General features: G+C 36.6%; 2 protein-coding genes across 5 annotated transcripts in view; both read left to right on the top strand.

Annotated features, from left to right (window-relative positions):
• LOC118272073 (protein spaetzle 4) overlaps positions 1-21,249 on the top strand; it is a 484,075-nt gene that overhangs the window by 166,704 nt on the left and 296,122 nt on the right. The window lies entirely within an intron of this gene.
• LOC118271601 (insulin-related peptide 2-like) lies at positions 20,115-20,481 on the top strand. Its single transcript, XM_035587691.2, has one exon. The coding sequence runs from the start codon at positions 20,160-20,162 to the stop codon at positions 20,421-20,423; it is 264 nt and encodes an 87-aa protein (XP_035443584.2). The 5' UTR covers positions 20,115-20,159; the 3' UTR covers positions 20,424-20,481.

Genomic DNA, 21,249 nt, shown 5'->3' on the forward strand with positions numbered 1-21,249 from the left:
TTGCGACGAAACTTGGTGTTAGATACAGATCTGTGTTTGGATTAAATAATGTTGTTTCACTTGTTAGGTAACTGATACAGGTGACCTGGTTCACTTGAGAACTAGTGTTGAGAACCTTTGTTCTATCTAAGAATAGTTTGGGTGTAAAAGAACGAAAATTGATTAGAAGTTTTCTTCTTAACGTCTATTGTTACACTAGAAGTCAGATTAATTGGGTTTAGTTAATTATCTGCCAATATAAATCAAAATATTGACGATAATTGCCATAGACCGAGAAATAGACTTAGCATAAACTGAAGAGCAGGAGTAGGAACAAGGTAATTGTTAGCCTGTAAGAGTCTGCCACTCCCCCTCGCCACGCCCAAGGCGGGAGAAGACACCGGAGGATATTCCCCCCCCTTAAAACATAGCATAAATAAAAAACACCTTTAATAACACAAGATTCAAAGCACATATAACTTCCAATTAAACTATAAATAAAGAAATAAATAATAGTCTGTCAGTGTGTCCATCGTTCCAAAGTGTAGCTGTTCAACTACAGAGACCCAGAAATTGAGGAGCAGCTAACAAAGTAGAATCTAGGTATCAAGGTAACTAATGAAACTAGGTAATTAATAAAAAACCCGTTATCTTGTACCCCATTTTTTATGCAAATGGGCTACAAAATTATCAAGATTTCATTATACTTTTGCACGCTCGATTTCAAGACCTTTTCCTCAGTATATTTGTAACTATTTTTTATTTTATTTTATGGAACAGGCCGCTAAACGAGCAGACGTATCACCTGATGGTAAGCAATCGCCGTCGCCCATGGACACTTGAAACACTAGAGGCGTTACAAGTATGTTGCCGGCCTTTTGCCTTTTGGGGGTTAGGAATTTGAGGGTTGTTGGGGAATCGGGGTTTGGGAAGATTGGGAAGGGGGAATTGGGCCTCCGGTAACCTCACTCACACAACGAAACACAACGCAAGCGTTGTTTCACGTCGGTTTTTGGCCCATTCGTGCCGAAGCATGGCTCTCCCACACTTAATATACTTGACTACTTGAACATTGACCCAGGCACCACTAGAAGCACATTGTATCGTATGTAATGACAGATACATTGTACGTTACTGTCCAGATATTATGTTGCTCCAGTCTGTCGGTCAGTTTACTGCCTCGTCCACCCGGGACTAAGCTTAACAACTGTTTTAACTTGTATGGAACAATGAGGTAAGATCGCGATAAGGGGGCGCACCTTAAAGTTACGTGGCTTGCTTGTGTTGTGCTAACATTATTTATGGGCTGCGTTTTGAAGCGAGAGAAAGTGTCAATCTCTTATTGACTAAAAACCAGCCCGTTCTTACTCCTGCTTTGAGCTGGAACCCTGGTAACCAGTTAGGTAGTCCGCAGCTCCGGAATAGGTTACGTTACGGCTATTATTCTCTGAAATTGTATAGTAATTAGTAAAGAATTAAGTTTTAATAATTAGTAAAGAATTTAATTTAAATTATTAAGAATCATGCTTTAAGTTGGGCCCGTAAATACTTTGCCCAACGCGGGAATCGAACATTTGAAGCCCCTTGCTCTGCATTTACGTACATACGACAACTCGGCCAACGAGGGCAGTTGAAATGTTAAACAGGTACTACTTTATCATAGTATCTCACATGACGACTATTGTTGGAAATATAACTCGCAATTTTAAATCTGTATCTAAGTATATTATTTGCTCCAAGAAAGCATTATATTGTTCTGTACCTGCCTCCAACTCCTCAAAATCCAACCACCACTTCACTCCTAACTCAATGCAATCCTGTAAGAGGTTTACTATCAGCGGAAATTATCACGAACACTGCTAAACTAAAATCCACTGTTCCATTATTGAAATAGAGTCCAATATCTGATGACATGTGTCAAGAGCTATTGTTGGATTTATAGTATAAGAGGCAACAGATGGCGTTGAATGCAGGCTGACGTGAAAGCTGTCGCCTGTCCAGTTTGCTGGGGAGACTATAAGGGGGAGATTGCAGATATTCCCTTACGAGAGTGATTTTATTTACTTTGTAGTTGTTTTATATAGTTTAGTGGGTAGTTTCGTTGGCCGCTGCAGTGTCTTGTGATTGAGAAGAGTTTAGTTGTAGTGTGGATTCTAGAACTGTAAATATATGGATAAATGGCGAAAAGTAGCCGTTACTTTCTATATGTATTGTGCACTTCTGCATAACCCTTCGAAGATTTCCCAATCTTCCCAATTCCCGATTTCCCAATAACCCTAAAATTCCTAACCCCCAAAAGGCCGGCAACGCACTTGTAACGCCTCTGGTGTTTCAAGTGTCCGTGGGCGGCGGCGATTGCTTACCATCAGGTGATACGTCTGCTCGTTTGTTCCATAAAAAAAGATTTATTATTTCGAGATGAAATTCGATGAAATGAAACTTCAAAATACCAACCGCATTAGAGAAAGCATCAAAGCAAATAGTACTCAAAACTACAAATCCAATCTCGTTCAAGCAATTTGTATTATAAACCCAGAAGCAAGTTGGCGAAGTAACGTTGGCCAAATTAGTGTTGAGTTAGCACTAGCTCGATTTATTACTTCAGGTGCACTTTGCACTCCCGTCCTGCTAAATGCCGGGTAATAGGAACTGCTGTTTAGGGACTTGGGAACAAGTGTACTTGTTTTAAAGATGTGTGTCTTAGTTTCGGATTGTGTTAAGTACCTACCTAAATGATGACTTTTTTTTTAAGATGGGAAAATCATCCAGTGATTTCTCCCGCTTGTGCGAGCCGAGAAGGAGTGTCAGACTCTTACTGACTAAAAACCAACCCGTTCCTACTTTTGCCTTTCGAGCCGGAGCCCCGGTAAGCCCGCTAGGTAGTCCGCAGCTCCGGATAAGTCCGCAGCTCCGGATAAGTCCGCAGCTCCGGAACCTAAATGATGGCTTCAGGTTACTTAAGTGTTTTTGTATAAATAATATAGTTTTCAAAGAATTAAAACTATTTTATATTCGGAACACATATCAATCCAACACACCAAAAATTTGTCCAGCATTATAAATAGTTCAACAAAACCGACCTAATTTTACATTAAGACTAACAAATCGATTTCTCTAAATATAGACATTTTAATCTAAAATCTGAAGAATATAAACGACATCGTGAGAGATCACGAGTGAACTGATATCCATCCAGTATCCGAGTACTTACATCTCTACAGCCGCGGGGTTGCCGCAAAATGAACAAAAAACCACAGCCAAGTTTACTTTTTACTAACTCCGAGTATCGAGTACAAGTGGCGTGGAGTCGAAAAAAAGGAATTCACCTCTCTAGTTGCGATCCTCTCTGGTTTAGTGGAGTATCTTATATTTTTAGTTGTCGTATCGTCACTCTTTTTATCTCAGGAGGGCTAGGCAGAGGTACACATTACGGCACGTTATACCACTATACAATGTGCATTGTACACTTTTCACCATTTATGTTATAAGCCCCATGTAGGCTCACCACCTGTGAGCCTATTGCCTTATACTGGGCACATTTCCACTGGGAATTTTTTTTCGAAAAACCGAAAAAAAGCCCTGTAATACTATGCCCGTCCCGGGAATCGAACCCAAGACCCTTGCCCGGCACTCGCACTTGCGGCCATTCAACTAACGAGGCAGTCTTAAGTAGTTAATTACAACTATAATTACATAAAATAAACATTGAATTCCTTATTTTTTTTAATATAAAACTAGTTTTTTACCATCCCCTGTTTGTGGCACACCATCATCAGCGTGTGGGAGCGTTCCGTTTACACCCTGTGACATTGTGATTTACCTTTGTTTACCCCTTTTGTGATTCAAAGGCGTGACAATATAATTATGTAAATGTGTGTATATTGTACAAGATTACTAGTAAAGGCTTATCCGTGCGAGTATTTGCGTGACCCATTTAAGTTTGATGAAGTTTCTTTGGAGATAGATAATGGAATTCCAAGCCTATTGAAATTGGGTCATCGTACGGAACACTAGAGAATGGAAATAGTTTCTGGAATGTTCCAACTAGTGAACTCTTCGACGAGGAACACTAACTAATTGCGATTGGGATATCGCTGAGGTAATTCTGGAAACTTGCGGATGTGGTTAAAGGAAGGTGAAAAGTTCAATTTTCTTGCTTTCCAGCCTCGTTTGTGAAGAAGTTCCTATGGCTACTGCTTAGTTTAAAATCTCCTAATTCATGATAGGGCCTTCCCCACGTCATAAGGCAGTATGAATGAAAATAACAATTGTCGCAATCACCTGTAAGAAATGCTCAATTAACTTATACCCTTAGTAGCTTTTGGTAAAGATTTGCTCCTACATTTCTCTTTGTGGAAATAAAAGGCATGTAAAATTGAAGTATTATAAAAAGGCAAATACATTTTAAAGGCAAATACCTTAGTCTGAAAAATTGTATACCGAAAACCACATAAACATCGAGATATTCGCACACAAACATACATACATACACATTGAGAACCTCCTTTTTTTGAAGTCGGTCAAATAAAAATACACACTAGATACCATTCTACGCACGCCCCTATCCTGAACATAAAGTTTAAACTCCATTGAATACAATTGCGATGCTTTTTAAAACGCGTTTGACTTCTTGTTTCAGTAAAATTATATTCGAAAAGTAATTTTCAAAGAGAAAAAACTTGCCTGAAGAGTTTTTCAGTACTTTTTTCCCGTTCTTCAAAGAGTACTTTTCAACGTTTGATGTGAACCAGTGCGGTGATCTTTTTATAGCATTCTAGCATTCTAGAGCCTAGTTTTTATACCAAAACCAAGTCCTTTTCTTGAAAAATGCTTCTCAGTGCTTTCGTCACATTGCACGTGTATTTTCCTGGAGAAGTACTTTGTTGCTAACTCTTCACCAGTTGTGTTATCACACTAATATATACTGATTGTTTGGATGTTTGTCCTTCAGTCATGCTGAAACTACTGAACGGATTTTGATGAATTTTGGTATACAGACAAGGTATGAGCTGACTTGTGTGATAGGATACTTTTTATCCCACGGGAACACGGGCAAAGCCGCTAACAGAAGCTAGTATATAATAATAATAATATCATGTTCAGACAGATTTTAATTTAAGTGGTATTTCATAGCATCATCACCACCATCAGCATCGGCTTTTTATTTCCAACCACTTTGATTCACATACACACAGAAACGCTTCTTCGACTACGCGCATACTCTTTTATACTTCTAAAAATAGCAATAACTTGTAATAGAATTACACCTACATGCAATAAATGTTATAGAATAGGAAGTGGACAAAGACCCGGTCATCGTAAAGCGATCAGAAAAGATTACATCTTCGTAATCCGATTATCGAATTACCGAACTTTCAATCCGGGTAAGATGGCCGATTTGTCGCCCCTGATATCCGGTCAAACTGACACCCTTCTTGATTTATTCATCCGGTAACTTCTTATATTTATTGGCCTATCCAATGTTATTATATCATAAGTTATTATTATGATATTATTTCACTAAGGGGCCAACGATAACGTAGTTTGGCAGATATCTATAAAACCTTTTTAGATTAGGGTTGCGAGTACGTTCACGTTAAAGGTTGCGTTGCTAGTCAAGTGCACTTTATTTTCCACAGATCTCTTTTCTCGAGCACCTAGCTTCACTGACAGACAGACTGACGGACAATTCAATTTGACGTTTGAAAAGTGCCTAATTTAGGATTAATTGAAAATAAATATGCTTTGACTTTGTGTTATTTTCTCTGTATCGTTATATACGTTTATAGATGGATTTGACTATGATCTAATGACTGATGATTCAGTGTGTGTATGGTGTTTTTTTTTTTTGAAGGGAAAATCATCCAATGGTTTCACCCGCCTTAGGTAAGACGAGAGGGAGTGTCAGACTCTTACTGGCTAAAACCACCCCGTGTTTACTCCTACTCTTCGAGCCAAAGTCCTGATAACCCGCTAGGAAGTCCGCAGCTCCGGGTCGAGTATCGGGTCTATTAAGCCATCAGCTCAGTGTATTTACTATTATTAAATATCCCGTCATAAGTTTTAATAATAGTGTTAGTGACCATGTCAGTTTAAAAACTTATATCAGTCTATTTAGTCTAAAATGTCGTTTCATATTTGTTGTAGGTAGTTTTTGAGAAATAGACGGACAAGAATCTGTTCCCATGTCTACATGAAACTGTTTTATTATGCTAAATAATTTAATTAAACTGTATTAAAGTGAGTGAAACCGCGAACAAAAGCTGGTTGGTAAATATTTACTGAATAAAGCTGTATGGAGTGATTTAGTGGGCATTATGCGTATACTTCAATAGACCAGCATTGGCATGGCGTTGCCAGTTCAATGCGGTATTTGGCAATATTGAAACCCACCGTGATTTACTACTATGCCTCGATTATGAGCGTATTTTGTTATTAGTGATTGTCTTGTTTATCATGGATGATTATTACATGGATCTCACATTTTTTTACGGTAGGAAAACTGAGGTGTGAGACTTGGGCTTTTTTACAGGATGTTTTTGATGGTATTTAGATCCTATTCTATTTAAAATAATAGCATGAGATTTTTAATATAATTTTTGAATGAGCTGAGACCTGGGAGTGTTCTTTTACACAATTAAGTAACTATAGATTGAATCTATCGCAAGTACAGTCTCCATGGGGAAAATAAAGAAAACGATCGTTAGATTTCGATTAAGACTTTTAACCACATGTTGGCAAACGAAAATACTCGTAAAATACGCTAGTATTGCAAGGAGTGCAAAGTAAGTAGAAAAATAATGGCTTCCGTTAAAGTTGCATTTAATTGTTACGTTCTTTTGCTTGTAGTATTTCATCTCTTGATGAACATTTTTTCAGTAGTTTGTGAAAATTTCACAGTAGTAGCACGGAGTTTGGAATTATGCCCAGTATATGGCAATAGGCTCACCCATAATTACATGGGACTTATAACAAAAGTGGTAAACAGTGGGTGTACATTGTACAGTGGCATTACGTGCCGTGTACACCTCTGGCTACCGTTTTGGGGATAAAAGGCGTGACGATATGATACTGCACATTTCTTTATTATTAACTATCTAAAGCAACTGAGTATTCGTCCTTTCTAATTGTGGTGGATTATGGTACTGGACATTTAGTTGCTGAGAAAACTATCTAGATAGCAACAAAATAAATGCTATTAATTTTTATACTAAACTAAAATACTAGCCTCCGTTAATAATTTACAATAGTAAGTCTACACTACAAGTACTCTCATATATTTCGAAAAACTTTTCTCCGTATTTCTTTCGTTCCGGGCTATATAGCAAATACGTGTGTAAGTAATTCTAGACTCGGTACGTGTGCTATCATACGTGTCGCCATGTATTGTGGGCTAATGTCTTTTTCTATTTTGTTTCAAAGAATTGAATGTAGTGGAATATCAAAGAACCTTTGAATGATTTTGTTACTTCACTACTTTTCTTAAACGCCTCATCATCAATGATATGATGACAGTAAGCTGATGGACTATGGTGACTGATGGTTTCTTTTACATATTATTATGAGTGGTTTGCCAAAGGCTTTTAGGCTTGTCTGGTGGATTTCAAATAGCGGTTGTAAAAGTGAAAATCAGAAAACAATTGTGGCGACACATGACAAGTGATAGATGAAAAATGAATGATAATAAAAAAACTTACATCGCAAATATGAAGTTTACTTGCGAATAAACATGGATAGAAAATCCCAACGAACAACAGTTGGGCGGAAAACCCGCATGATCACCTCATTTGGTCGGAGGATCCTCCTTTTCTTAGGATCCTTCTGTTCCCTAAACAATCATACTACCTACGTATATACGGCAATATTAAGATTCTCGAAATAGAAGTGTTTGAAAACTCAAAGCGGGATTTGAATTAAAGATAAAGGATATCAGCATCTTACTAAATATAGAATCTATTTTCATCTCTTGGTCTTTGAAGTTCACCAGCTTAAAAGTAATTAGATAGGCGTCTAGAGTTTGGCAAGGACATTTATTCAGCTTCATGGCCAGTTGATTGTAAATGTAACAGGTGTCGCCACTGACCATTGATTTAAATCAGAGTCAGCGATGGAATTGACTTGAAAGCATGGTTGGTGCGGTGGCTGGGCAACTGGCTGCCACGCAACGGGTAGCGGGTTCGATTCCCGCACGGAGCAACTCTTTGTGTGATCCACAAATTGTTGTTTCGGGTATGGGTGTAATGTGTATGTGAATTTGTATGTTTGTAAAACGCATCCACGATACAGGAGACAATACTAGTGTGGGGCAACGTTTAAAATAAAAATGGTTGGGGTGAAAGATAAAGGGAAAGGGAAAGAGAAAGAGAAAGAGAAAGAGAAAGAGAAAGAGAAAGAGAAAGAGAAAGAGAAAGAGAAAGAGAAAGAGAAAGAGAAAGAGAAAGAGAAAGAGAAAGAGAAAGAGAAAGAGAAAGAGAAAGAGAAAGAGAAAGAGAAAGAGAAAGAGAAAGAGAAAGAGAAATATTAAAATGCGAGTGAGAATGGAAACGGAAAGAGAAACGACAATGGGATTGCAAATGACAACGAAAATGGAATGAGAATGAGAATTGTATGTAAACAAATTTAATGCATCATACCTTCATATGAATATTATATGTTGTACGGAATAAAAACATCGACGGTTGAAAGGCTAAGGCTTGATCTAAGCGACATTTTTATTAGGAATTCGTTGAAGAAAGTACTATTATTGCAAAGGGTGACCCAATTTTCTCCTCGATTTAATTATTTGGTGTACAAGAAAAAGAAAACCCATAAACAGCTAGTACTGGTAGCTAATTCCTTTCTTCATACAAGGACAGTAGTAAACTTAACCATGTATTATCGATCTTAGTAACTTCACTTAAGGGTTGGATTGGGTTATATCAAGTTAATTTTATTGAAGGAATAGCCAGAACTTTTGATCTGATTTTGACAGTAATTATATTCCGAAGTCCAAAGAAATATCGTCCGAGGCTCCGTTCTGATAAACTTGGACTTTTTGAATTGGAGCTAAGTTTATGAACGTACTCCCAAACGTGGAGATTATGGCAAACCTTCTTAGGTAGAGGAGATCTATTGCTCAACAGTTAACTCTTACTGGCTGTTGATGGAATTAGAGTTAAAGAGACAAGAATTTATTTAAAACAGAATTTCACAAAGAAGAATAACAAAATATTCTGGAAGATATTTAAAACCACAACGTTAAACCGTTTCTGTTAGCGACAGTACGCCAGTACACGTGTTCTCGTCGCACGTCGCGACGATGTTACTAATCTCATCGGATGTTTTGTACGCGACTGTACAAGCGGCGGTCGTGTTTGTTTTTAAGATAGGTTTTAGAGTACGCTGTAGCGGACGCGGGAGCGAGTGTTATAAAGTTTGAAATAGTAAATTAAACTCGTTTGCAACAAAACACTACCTGTACTCTTAGTATGACTTTGCTTTACATATTCGGCGCTCTGATTGGCCGCCTTGAATAAACCAACCAATCAGTGCATTGAACGCTCTCTTGTTTCGATATCGTTAAACGTAAAACAAACTTGTACTAAGACCTTTGTCTTATTTCTCTTTAACATCGTTTTATGACATGATTTTCGCATTCTATACGTGCAAATTGAGCATGAACTTCTTCAAGGAGTTCACACCCGAATGATATCATAAGAGATGTTTCTTGTCGTTACTATCATAGTGGATCATGGTGATGACACTTACACCTGTTTTCTTTAAAAAACTGATTAGCAATTGCTTTCTTTTTAACCGATTTCCCAAAAAGGAGGAGGATTACGTCGTGTTAGTACTTGTGGCACCGACTTCAAAACTATCAGTGGGTAGACATAGGCAGTACAATGAATAGTAGTTATTTTATATTTTTAGTTTATGGAAGTCGGTTTATTAACTATCGAAACATTATATCTTACTAGATGGATGTTAAGCTGTGTGCCTTTAGTGAGTAGATGAGCAGCATTTCAATTATTGATTACAAGTTTCCCCGCCTTACGCTCACAGTGTGACCGATCCCAATCCTTCCGCAGGAGTCCCACGGCGCGGACATATTCTTTTATGAATACGATGCTGTTCCCCTATGACGGTACTCTTACATACACGTCGGTATCGTACTGGTATAGGTACACATCGCGTTATTGTTTCTTTTGCAATTATACTTGTTGTTGCATTGTCCTCTATGATTAGGAAAACAGTTGTAGTCTCGGCGTTAGTCCGTGGCGTCACACATAATTTTAAAGATTAAAAGCTTAAAATTCTGAACGCAGCCATGCACATTGGCAACACTGCGTCTGCAACACTAATTTCATTCGGATTTTATGTCACGTAACGGCGTCACGTTTTCCCACCTTTTTACCAATTTTTAGTTAAAATAAGTGTTTCTAAAACTGTAATATGGGAAAGATAAAGTCGGAGTCAAGATCTAAACTGCTGAAGAAATTGAAGGAACTTGAAAAGGAACTTTTAAGCTCCGATTCGAGCGATGATGGTACTAAAATGGCCGGCCTTTCATCTTTTGCAAGTTTGCAACAAAGTTTATAGCTTCGCTATGCAGCAAAACATTTAACGCTACACCGTTTAAAGAACGTGTGTTTTTACTTTTGTGCCTGGGCGTCTTGCGCTTTGCATGTGTATGTAAAGGACGCGGCGACATTTTGCTATTTCATGCGCGATAGATACTTATGTACAAGGAATCGCACGAGCATTTACAAGGCCGGTTATTTTCTAGCAAGAACTGGCCTGACCTGTGGGACGTCCTGCGGGGGCGTACGTGGTCTACAATGGCTAAGTTCTCAAATAATCAACCTCTGGGGTGTTCTGTGGGAGCACACGCGGTTGAGTCTTGCTAAGCTATCAAATAATCAACCTCTGGGGTGTTCTGTGGGAGCACACGCGGTTGAGTCTTATATAACCTTCAAGGGAAGTTCTGCGGGAACTTACATGGTTATATTGTGATGTGGCGAAAGCCACATGCTGTACCATACGCCACATGCTGTACCATAAGTCACATGCTGTACCATAAGCACAGCTTGCATTGTGTTTTACTTCCAGAAACTGGAAAGACACCATTAACATTATCACATTACATGGAGGAAGACATTGAAAATGTCCCTCCGGATAATGAATGCATAGAATTGAGCAATGCTCAACAAAATGATACATATGTACATTGTACAACAAGATGTAAATGTGGAAAATATAGAATCTTTATGAGAATTACCTGAAGCCTTACCACATGAAGAGATGTTGGATCCTCAGGTAATAGACATATAAGGTGTGAAGTCACAGCTGGTGAGAATAGGAGGAGAGTTACACAAACAAATAGCACAAAGGTGATTGGGGGAATGGCATACTGATGAAAATTCACCGTTCTCCAACATGAAATTAATGGTGCATCTTTTGTTAAACCCGGAGGTAAGCACTACAATCAATGATTAATAATCCCAGAAGTGTGACCAAATGATACAAACAAAACAGAAACAAACCTCAACAGCCTTGGCATGTCTGGGTTCATGTCTTTAAATGTGCATGAGAGATAATTAAGGACATAGATGGATATCATTAGAATACTGAATGATGCTCCAATCCTACTCTGTGACTATAAATTTAGATAGAAAGAGACGTAAGTCCCTCCTGTTATCAGTTATAAATAAAAATGTGAAAGATTTTCTATTGCAATCTGGAACAGAAATCTATCTATTTGGTGAAGATCTAGGAGAAGAGATCAGAACAGCAAGATCAGTCAAGAGATCTGGTCAAGAACTGAGGTGGCTGAAACAAAAAGGTTCACTACAAAGCGAAGTACATGGGTGCCTCAGACAGGTACTCCTAAAATAAATAATAATAAAGCTTTAAACTGGCGGGGTCCTCCTCAGGCAGATGCTAAAAAGAGGGGGGGCCGTCATCCAGAGCACCAGCAGCAGTCAGGACCAGGGAGAGCAAGAGGAGTCAACCTCAACGCAAATGAACCAACAGGTGAGTAAACTTAACTACCACTTAAATAATTGAAAACTTGATAACTCAGGATCCAATTATTCTCAGTTGGGTTGCGGGATACTCAACCCCTTTGTGTGATAAACCACACCAGAGTTTAACTCAAGATCCAATTATTCTCGGTTGGGTTGCAGGATATTCAATCCTTTTGCATAGTAAACCATACCAGAGTTGTACTCAAAATGATAGGTTTTCTGAACTAGAATCTTTACAGATCACCGCAGAAATTAACCAGTTAAGTACTTGCTATGAAAGCAATACAAACTTGCAAACCTGTAAAAAGATTCATTGTGTTCACCTATTTTCCTTGTTAAAAAGAGCAATGGAACTTTTCGTTTTGTTCTAAGTTTAAAGAATTTAAATAATTTTGTTGAAACTGAGTATTTCAAATTGGAAAATACCGAACAGTGTGCAAGTTTTTACAAAAAGATGATGTTCTTGTCATCTTATATCTGAAATATACTTGTTATATGATAAGTATCAACAAGGATAGTGAGAAATATTTAAGATTTATTTTTCAAGGAAAACACTATCAGTTAAATACTTATGTTTTATTCTTGGGCCTTTGTACGGCTCCATCAACATTCACAAAAATCATGAACCAATGATGGTTTTCTTAAGAGAAAGAGGTTGTATATCAGTTATCTATTTAGATGACTTTTTGTTTTTTAAGTATATGAAACAACTATGTTATTATGTTACATAAACAAAATTGTTATAACAACAGTGTATACAAAACATACAAGCAACTGTGAATTTACTAAAAACATTAGGATTTATAGTTAGCCGAGCAAAGAGAATAGTTAAGTGTGATGTTACAACTGTAACTTTTATTGTTACTATTCAATACTATAGATATGACTCTTAACATTACTGAAAAGGAAAGAAATATATTCTTTTATTGTTTTTTCCAAGCTTATAAAAGAATTACTGTATAAAATTATGATCAAAGTTAGAATTTAGGCTAATTAAAGAGTCTAGGGCTCACATAAATTCACTGGAATGAATAGCTGCCTTTTTTGTTTTAAAAAGGTTTGCTTATAAATGAAGAAATAGTGATAATATTACTGCAGTAACCTATATGTATAAATAGATTAGGAGGAATTTAATATAATTTTTTACATAGGATTTCTAAGAATATTTGGCAATGGTGTGAATTTTAAAAGACTATTGTTTGATGCTAATTACATAAACACTAAAGATAGTGTGATAGCTTTTTTGAGTCTAGAAGGAAGATAGGAAGATAGACATTACAAAATGGGAACTGAGCAATATAAACAATCCAAAGGTTATTGATGAATTTGGTAAATCTTTAATTGATTTATTTGCATCACATACTAATGCAAGGTGTTGCACTTATATGTCATGGCAACCAGACCTAGGAGCTGTTGCAGTTGATGCTTTCACCATTCCTTCCATTATTTCTCCTCCATTCTCTATGGTTCTTAAAACCCTAGAAAATAAATTACAGACAAAGCAACAGGTATAATAGTTGTGCCCCATTGGGTCACTCAGTGGTTATTGTTAATGTTAATAGATTATTTTTAAAGGAACCTGTTATATTTTTACCTTCTAAGTCCTTATCTTGCATAATTCCAGATTGTTACACCCCTTTTATAAGAAAGTGGTATTGATGGTAGAAGCATTATCAGGAAAACATAGAGTTAGGAATTTGTGATGAAGCAGTTCTTGTCTTGATGAATTCAATATCTAAAGATACTTTGAATCATGCAAATCATGCATGCATGTGCATTAGTATCATAGGCTAAGTATTTAAATCCATAAATATAAACATTACTAAGCCTACCATTACTGAAGTTATTCAGTACCGTACTTTGTGATTCAATGAAAGAGTTACAGTTAGTAACATATGGTAATTTGAATTCCGTAAGATTAGCTCTATCATTAGTTATAGGACCACATTTGGATACCGATCATTAGATCAAAAGATTGTTCAAGGGATTTTTTAAATTAAGACCCTCAAACCCAAATATAATAATACTTGGGATATGTCTTTGTACTTGATTATATTGAAAAGAATTATACTCTAGAGAAAGAATTATCTGCAGATTGTTACCAAGAAAACCTTATTAACGTTGGCCACTGGTTAAAGGGCTCAAACAGTAGCCCTGATTAATATTATTAATATAATGATTAAACAAGACTGTATTAATCAATTCATCAATCTATTTGTATAAGATAGATTGATCAAGACTTTAGGACCAAACAGGGTCAACTTTTTATAACTGATCCTTTTCTTTAATGCTAGGAAAGGAGTATGTCCAGCCACTGCGGTGGTCAACAATTTAAAAGTTACAAAGGGTTTACGTGATTTTAAAAGTACTAGCTTATTTGTATCTACAAAGGAGCCATATAAAGCTGTGTGCTTCAGTACAATCAGCCGTTGGGTCAAAAGAGCCATGGAAGAGAGTGGAATTGACACTAGTGTATTTTCAACACACAGTACCCGACATGCAACAACATTAGCAGTTTTCAGCAAGTGGGGAAGTATTGATGAAATACGACGAACGGCTGCTTGGATTGGAGAGTCTTCAATTTTTTGCAAGTTTTTTCATAACAGACCAATAATTAATAAAAGTTTTCTTAGAACCTTTTCTTCAACAATGTGAATGATATTTGGAATTAGTTTGAAGTACGCAGTTAATAGATATATAACTGTTCAGTTATATATTTAATTAAGAAGTGTATATTTTTTAAAAAATAACTCTGTTGATTGTTATTTTTAAACAAATGTTTATTGTTTTTACAACTGGTCTTTGAACATCTACAACTGTTTTCCTAATCATAGAGGACAATGCAACAACAAGTATAATTAAATAGTCAAACGAACTTACCTGTAAGTGAAGTTCGACTGTAATTATTCTTGTTGTTGCATTGTCCGAAGATGATTAGTCCCACCCTACCCAGATCCTTCATGTTATATAAATATAAACATGAACCCTATGTTGTAAAACCAATAAATGGCTATGAACTTAATGAAATTAGTGTTGCAGACGCAGTGTTGCCAATGTGCATGGCTGCGTTCAGAATTTTAAGCTTTTAATCTTTAAAATTATGTGTGACGCCACGGACTAACGCCGAGACTACAACTGTTTTCCTAATCATCTTCGGACAATGCAACAACAAGAATAATTACAGTCGAACTTCACTTACAGGTAAGTTCGTTTGACTATTTAATTATATGTACTAGGGAATTGTGGGTAAAAAATAGCTGTGTAATGTAGACACATTTTGGTATGTGGTGCAGTGGACAGAAATGAATTGATAATGATGATATATGGAATTAGACTGAGCTTTATTAATCACTAGCTTCTGCCAGCGGTTTCGTTTGTGGGATAAAAAGTATCCTATCACCCATGTCAGCTCATACCTTGTCTGTATACTAAATTTCATCACCGATTTTTTTATGGAATAGGGGTTTAACGAGCAGACAGATCACCTGATGGTAAGCGATCAGCGCCGTCTATGAACACTCGCAACACCAGAGGTATCACAGTTGCATTGCCTTTTAAAAAAGAATACGGTCTTTTGGTGATTAAACATTACATTAGATACATTAAAGGATCCGAAGCAAGATCAGATGTTCAGCAAAGATCTTGAACTTAGTTACGTTTACTATTCCCCGACAATGTCTCTGTCACATTACCTTATCTCACATAGATCGACAGTTGGAAATGTAAATGCTACCTAATACGAAGCTCCAAAAACCTCAGGATTCCGTATACATAATTAAACAGACATTTTCAATGTAAACGTGCTGATTCCTAATTATTCATTGAGTAAAAATCGTTCCATTAGTTTGAAGGAATTCGTGTAATGTTTTTTAGCGCCATCTCTGTTTTGTTAATGTGAATTGCAGAAATAGTAATGTCAAGTTTACGATGTCTTGGTGACCTTGAAAAAAGGCTTGCAAAGACCAAATACTTAAGTTCACTATATTAATTGTCTTTGGTTAAAATCCAGATCCAAATGAATTAATTTTAATGGAAATGCTTTCTTTTATCGACTTCGATTTATTTTGCTTTCAGTTACGATATTCTCAATACCACTAACACTTACCAATATTCTTTCAACTTCGAACCTTTCAAGACCTCACACTCAACACACCACAATGGATGATGATGCAGGATCCACAGAACCTAGAAAGTACAAAATAATAATACACCCTTACCACAACCTACTTAAGCAACACGATGACACAAAGTTCCCTCTAGGATAAGTCCATTGTGTGAAGTAGCTGCGTCATCACGCCCAATCTAAGTTGGGGCGGGCAGTGTACTGCTCGTGTCGTGGGACCTGACACTTCTGTCCACACTTGTGTCACAGTTGGCTACGTATTGTCAATGATAAACTTTTGGAGGTCGGTTTGTGTGTAGAAATACGGTATGATTTTGAGTATTTTTTTTTTTGTAAATAATACTAAGTTTAATTTATTGTTTTACTGTACGGTACTGTCTCAGATTTGGGTTGAAACATAGATATCGATTTACTTTCCTGTGTTGTTAGGTTCCTATATACTTTTAAATTGATGTGCTTTTCAGTTTCTAAACATTCAAAATAGTCTGTGATTAAGACCGACGTGAAAATAGAATTTAAGCTTACCATTTCGGTAACAACATAATTAACAAACCAATTATTTCCTTAATTAGTTAAAAAGTATTAAATCTCTCAGAAGTTTTACCATCGTAGTCTAACAGGAATGTAGATCAAACAATCAGTTCGGAACTCAAAGAGAACTATGCACTAATGAAGTTATTTAAACTCATGTAGAACTGCATATAGTTGTGCAAGTATGGCTCAGATTCATCTGAATCGAGCTGTGAGGCTACGGGTTATTTCATTAGTCCGCCATATTGGAAATTCCCGCCATTGTCCAAGATTGTCACCGACGCCATCTTAAGTCTTAGCAATTTTAAAATGGCCGGTCTATAGCCCTTTCGAGAGCTAAACAAGAAATCCTTTGGCTGTATTATGTAGGGAATTTAATTAATGATTGTAGATTTATTGTTTTGTTATTATTAATTTGATAGGGTCGTTGATAAGGTTGCGGTTTTGGTAGTGTAGTGTCGGTATTTCTTAGATGAATATGTTGATTTGGTGATAATTAATATGTTATAGTGTTATTAAATTATGGCATAGTCATTATATCAGCTGCAAGATGTACTATATAATTTGGGTATTACTTTTCTGTGGACTGTTTAGTAAGTCACCGGGGCTTCGGCCTGAAAAGCAGGAGTAAAAATGTGGTAGTCAGCAAAAGTCTGACACTCCATCTCTTCTCGCCCAAGGCGGGAGAAATAATAGGATGATTTTTCCTCCTTAAAAAATGGGTACCACTTTTGTTTGTACATTACAGTCTATCTACGTTTGGTTTATCATACGCTGGATATAGAGCAAATCATAACATCTTTTGGTTCAGTAATCGAATTCTAGTATCCGACTAGCATAAAATTCCCAAGACCAAAAATCCATTTAAAACACACACCAAAACCAACGTAATAAGATTCAGTTTCCATTAATATCACGCATACTTACTCCACGTAATATTGTGCAGAAACGGGGATGCTAACTAGTTTGGCTCCTGCGACGTTGCTTGCATTTTTTATAAGTTGCCGCAGAGTTGGGGACTTTCAATCAGCTTTTGAACAAGCTGCTGAATATTTCATGTATATATTTACGGATAGACCGACGACCGACATTGGGTGAATATGAAAGAAGGCTAGGGACACGTGTGACAGATTACGGTTCTTTGTAATTATACTTGATTTGTTTTGTGATGCAAGTTGTTGTTGAATCGTTTTTTGAAGAGCTCCTCAACTCCAATGTCTTAAAAAATCCTTAAAATATGCATTGTTCTTACATAATTGAACCAACGAAACAATGTAACCAAGAATTGTATTGTGAACCTGATTAAAAACGAATAATTTATGAAATAAATATCTTGCTATATAATCTTGCTCGTTCTTTTCAATAAAAAAAATACACTTTGGAACGAGCAGATAGTTTCACTAGACTGACTGACCGACGGACAGACATTTTTTTTAAATATTGTAATATTTTCTTTGACGTTCAAATGTGCTTTTCCGGTTGATTTGACTTTGAGTATTGTTTTGTATTAAAAACAGAATGAATAATCAAATATATAAATACTTTTCCGTGGAAAATAGAATCTCATGTGGTAATACCTGATGTTCCTGATACCCTACATTGATCTTATCGGTATGGTATTTGCTTGCAAAATTTAGCAGTAGGTACAGACTTGTTCCTGACTAAAATTGAATTAGGAAAGGACTTACTTAGTGAAATGTGTTGACCTAAATTGGCCACTTTTTATCAGGAAGAAAAATTTTACATGTATCTTCTCATTTACCTTAAAAAGGCAACCCTCAAATACTATGTTGACTTAAAAAAAGTAATACAAAAACGTTAGCCACATTCAAAACCAAACATATTACCCACAAAACACGAGCACATTTCGGTAAATTCGGTAAATTCGCCGTGTTCGCTAAATTGCCACCTCCCCTTAGGGACGTCACAATTATTCGGTGGAGTGTGAATGCTCCTCGTGGATGAGTGGACAGCCCTACGGAACCCTCTCCCGCCATTATCTACGATTGACGCATCGGTTACACCTTTGTACAACCCTACTGCCACTCGCTAAGGTATGGGGTAACAATGCTGTTGCGGATATACCTATATTTAATTACTTTGCGAAAGATAAAAATAGCTTTTGTATGTCTGGTTGAGATCATGATAAAAATAGGTGTACCTCATGTTCGTTCTGTCAAAGTGTGGAAGATACCAGGTGAAATAGAAGCTATGCATCTCTTAAATCCAACAATAATTGTTTAACAGATTATGGTTAAGCATTAAGATAGAAGAGATGAACTAGATCTTTTGACGCATTTTATAATTTCTATAAAAAAGGTCACTAACAAGGTTGGCATTTTGTAGTGTATGATTCTAAATCGAAGTGAAATAAAAACCAAATAAAAAATTTGCATCGTATATTTAAAATAAATAAGACTCTATTCACATTGGATCATTATCGTCATCAATTTTAACAGTAGGACATCAGTTCTTGAACGGAGCAGGATTTTTCGCAGCACTCGTCAGCAGGTCCCCTTTTGCCTCGGTTACCGGCGAGAATCCTGGAGCCATGGTGGGGCCACCAGCCAGCATCTCTCTTGGACTCATCACTCCAGCAGAGGACAGCTATTGCCCTTGACAAGGTTCTTCCACAGTAGAACTTATTACCTTCTTGAGCATAGTAGCAAGTGAAGCAAGCGAATAACAGAACACAAATGAGAGAGAACTTCATGGTAGAAAGATGTTGGTGTATCAAACGATGGAGGTGGAATGTGAAGAATCCTTTACAGTCCTGTGCTTTTATACTGAGTTAGTATCTCATAATTATATGCAGATACTAAGTAGGTTTGAACCTAATTGGGTAAGGTGTGGAAAATTTGTGATGTCATCTTTTTGTGGTCTAGATATAAATAGATTTCAGAGAAAGACTTAGGTCTTAGAAGATATGATACATTTTTCTGTTGCTCTTTCTTACCTTGTCTATACATATTTTTTGTTCTGGGTGCACAACTCCGTGTTCAAAGATTATTTTCTCTGAGTTTTATTTGTGAAAATAATTATAAAAGTTTGATTCTGCAAACCGTTTGATTACGCCATATTTTTCAGAAAAGAGGAACATTCCTCTTGCTTACTATACAAAACAATAGACAATATCATTATATCATCTCTTAGTACTAGTATACCGCTGGTAACCTACCCCATTCAATTTTATCCAAAACACTCAAAATAACAACACAGAACAACACCCCTACATATTTATTATGTTAAAACAAAATAGTCTACAATTAACGTCATAGTCTAGGTGAGCCGTCGCGCCGGTCACCCACTTCCAATAAGGTGCACCCAAATGTAAAATTAAGGTGACACACGAGGTAAACATCCAACCTATATTCTCCATTAAACATTAAAATATCCTCATTAGTGTTTGAATATTGATGAAGAATCTCAGTATAAAAGCTTGAGAATTCATGGAAATATCACATTCAAGCTTCAGCGTTTGGAACAGTCACATCTACCAGTTCTTCAATCTCCTTATCATCATGAAGTTCATCATCTTTGCTCTGGTCCTGGCTTGTGCTGCATGCTACGCCTCTCGGGAAGGAACAGACTTCTACTGCGGAAGGAACCTGGCTATTACTATAGCCAATTTGTGCTATAAGTCTGAAGCTGCTAAGCGTGATGCTGGCTGGTGGTTGCCTCCTCAAGGAGTCAGGGCTCTGGCTGGCGTTCGAGGCAAACGAGGACCTGTGGACGAGTGCTGCGAGAAACCCTGCTCTCTTAATGAACTCCTGTCTTACTGTTAAACTTGATCCGATGTTACTGTTGAACGTTGATTGAAATAAATGAGATTTTTCTCAGGTATTATTTTGTGTTTGATTGTTTTTAAAATCTTTGTTTTTAATTTTATTGCTATTGTTCAAATAAATGGATGGTCATTTACTGGTATAATACGAGCATTTGTAGCTTTATCAGAATTTAATATTTTGAAGCTGATGATGATAAAATTTTGACTAAGCCAATTAGTCAAAATTTTTTCATCATCAGCTTCTTTGATTGCTCCAGCAGTTCTCATGAGTCGTATTTGCCGTGGTTATTACTTGATGATATTACAACGGAAACCTACCAAATCCACGTACCTTTTTGGTATAAACAATACCAGTTTATTAGCATATAATAAATACAATTTGCAGCGTTAATAGCACTTATTAGTCTCCCTAGTGAGCGCGACTGTAGACTTCATTTGTACGTTCCATATTCCTTTTGTCAACATCACAGGAACGTTTCAGCTAATTAAATATCGCTCTTAATTAGCTACCAGATTAGAATGGACCTGATTGATTAATATTTGCACATTCTTTCCTCATTTCCTTTGCCTTTATATCGCAATAAAATTCACTGGTTTACTGGTATTCTTTGTGGTTCTGTATAGAAAAGAATTTGGTTTAGTTTTGTATGTGAATTCTGATTTTAAAAATAAACTAAAATCAAAAATATCTCTTATTCATTGTACTGCCTTTGTCTACCTACTGCTAGTTTAGAAATCGGTGTGTCTTTACTAGTTTTTTAATCTTATACACGCTATGATTAAAATGTACCTACTTAAAACTGATTTTCCAAGTCGGATTGAGC

The sequence above is a fragment of the Spodoptera frugiperda genome, chromosome 5 (genome assembly GCF_023101765.2).
Source record: "Spodoptera frugiperda isolate SF20-4 chromosome 5, AGI-APGP_CSIRO_Sfru_2.0, whole genome shotgun sequence".
Lineage (NCBI taxonomy): Eukaryota > Metazoa > Arthropoda > Insecta > Lepidoptera > Noctuidae > Spodoptera > Spodoptera frugiperda.

What these genes read in the sequence shown, in the direction of transcription:
- LOC118271601 (XM_035587691.2), top strand. Translation starts at nt 20,160, where the DNA reads ATGAAGTTCATCATCTTTGCTCTGGTCCTGGCTTGTGCTGCATGCTAC.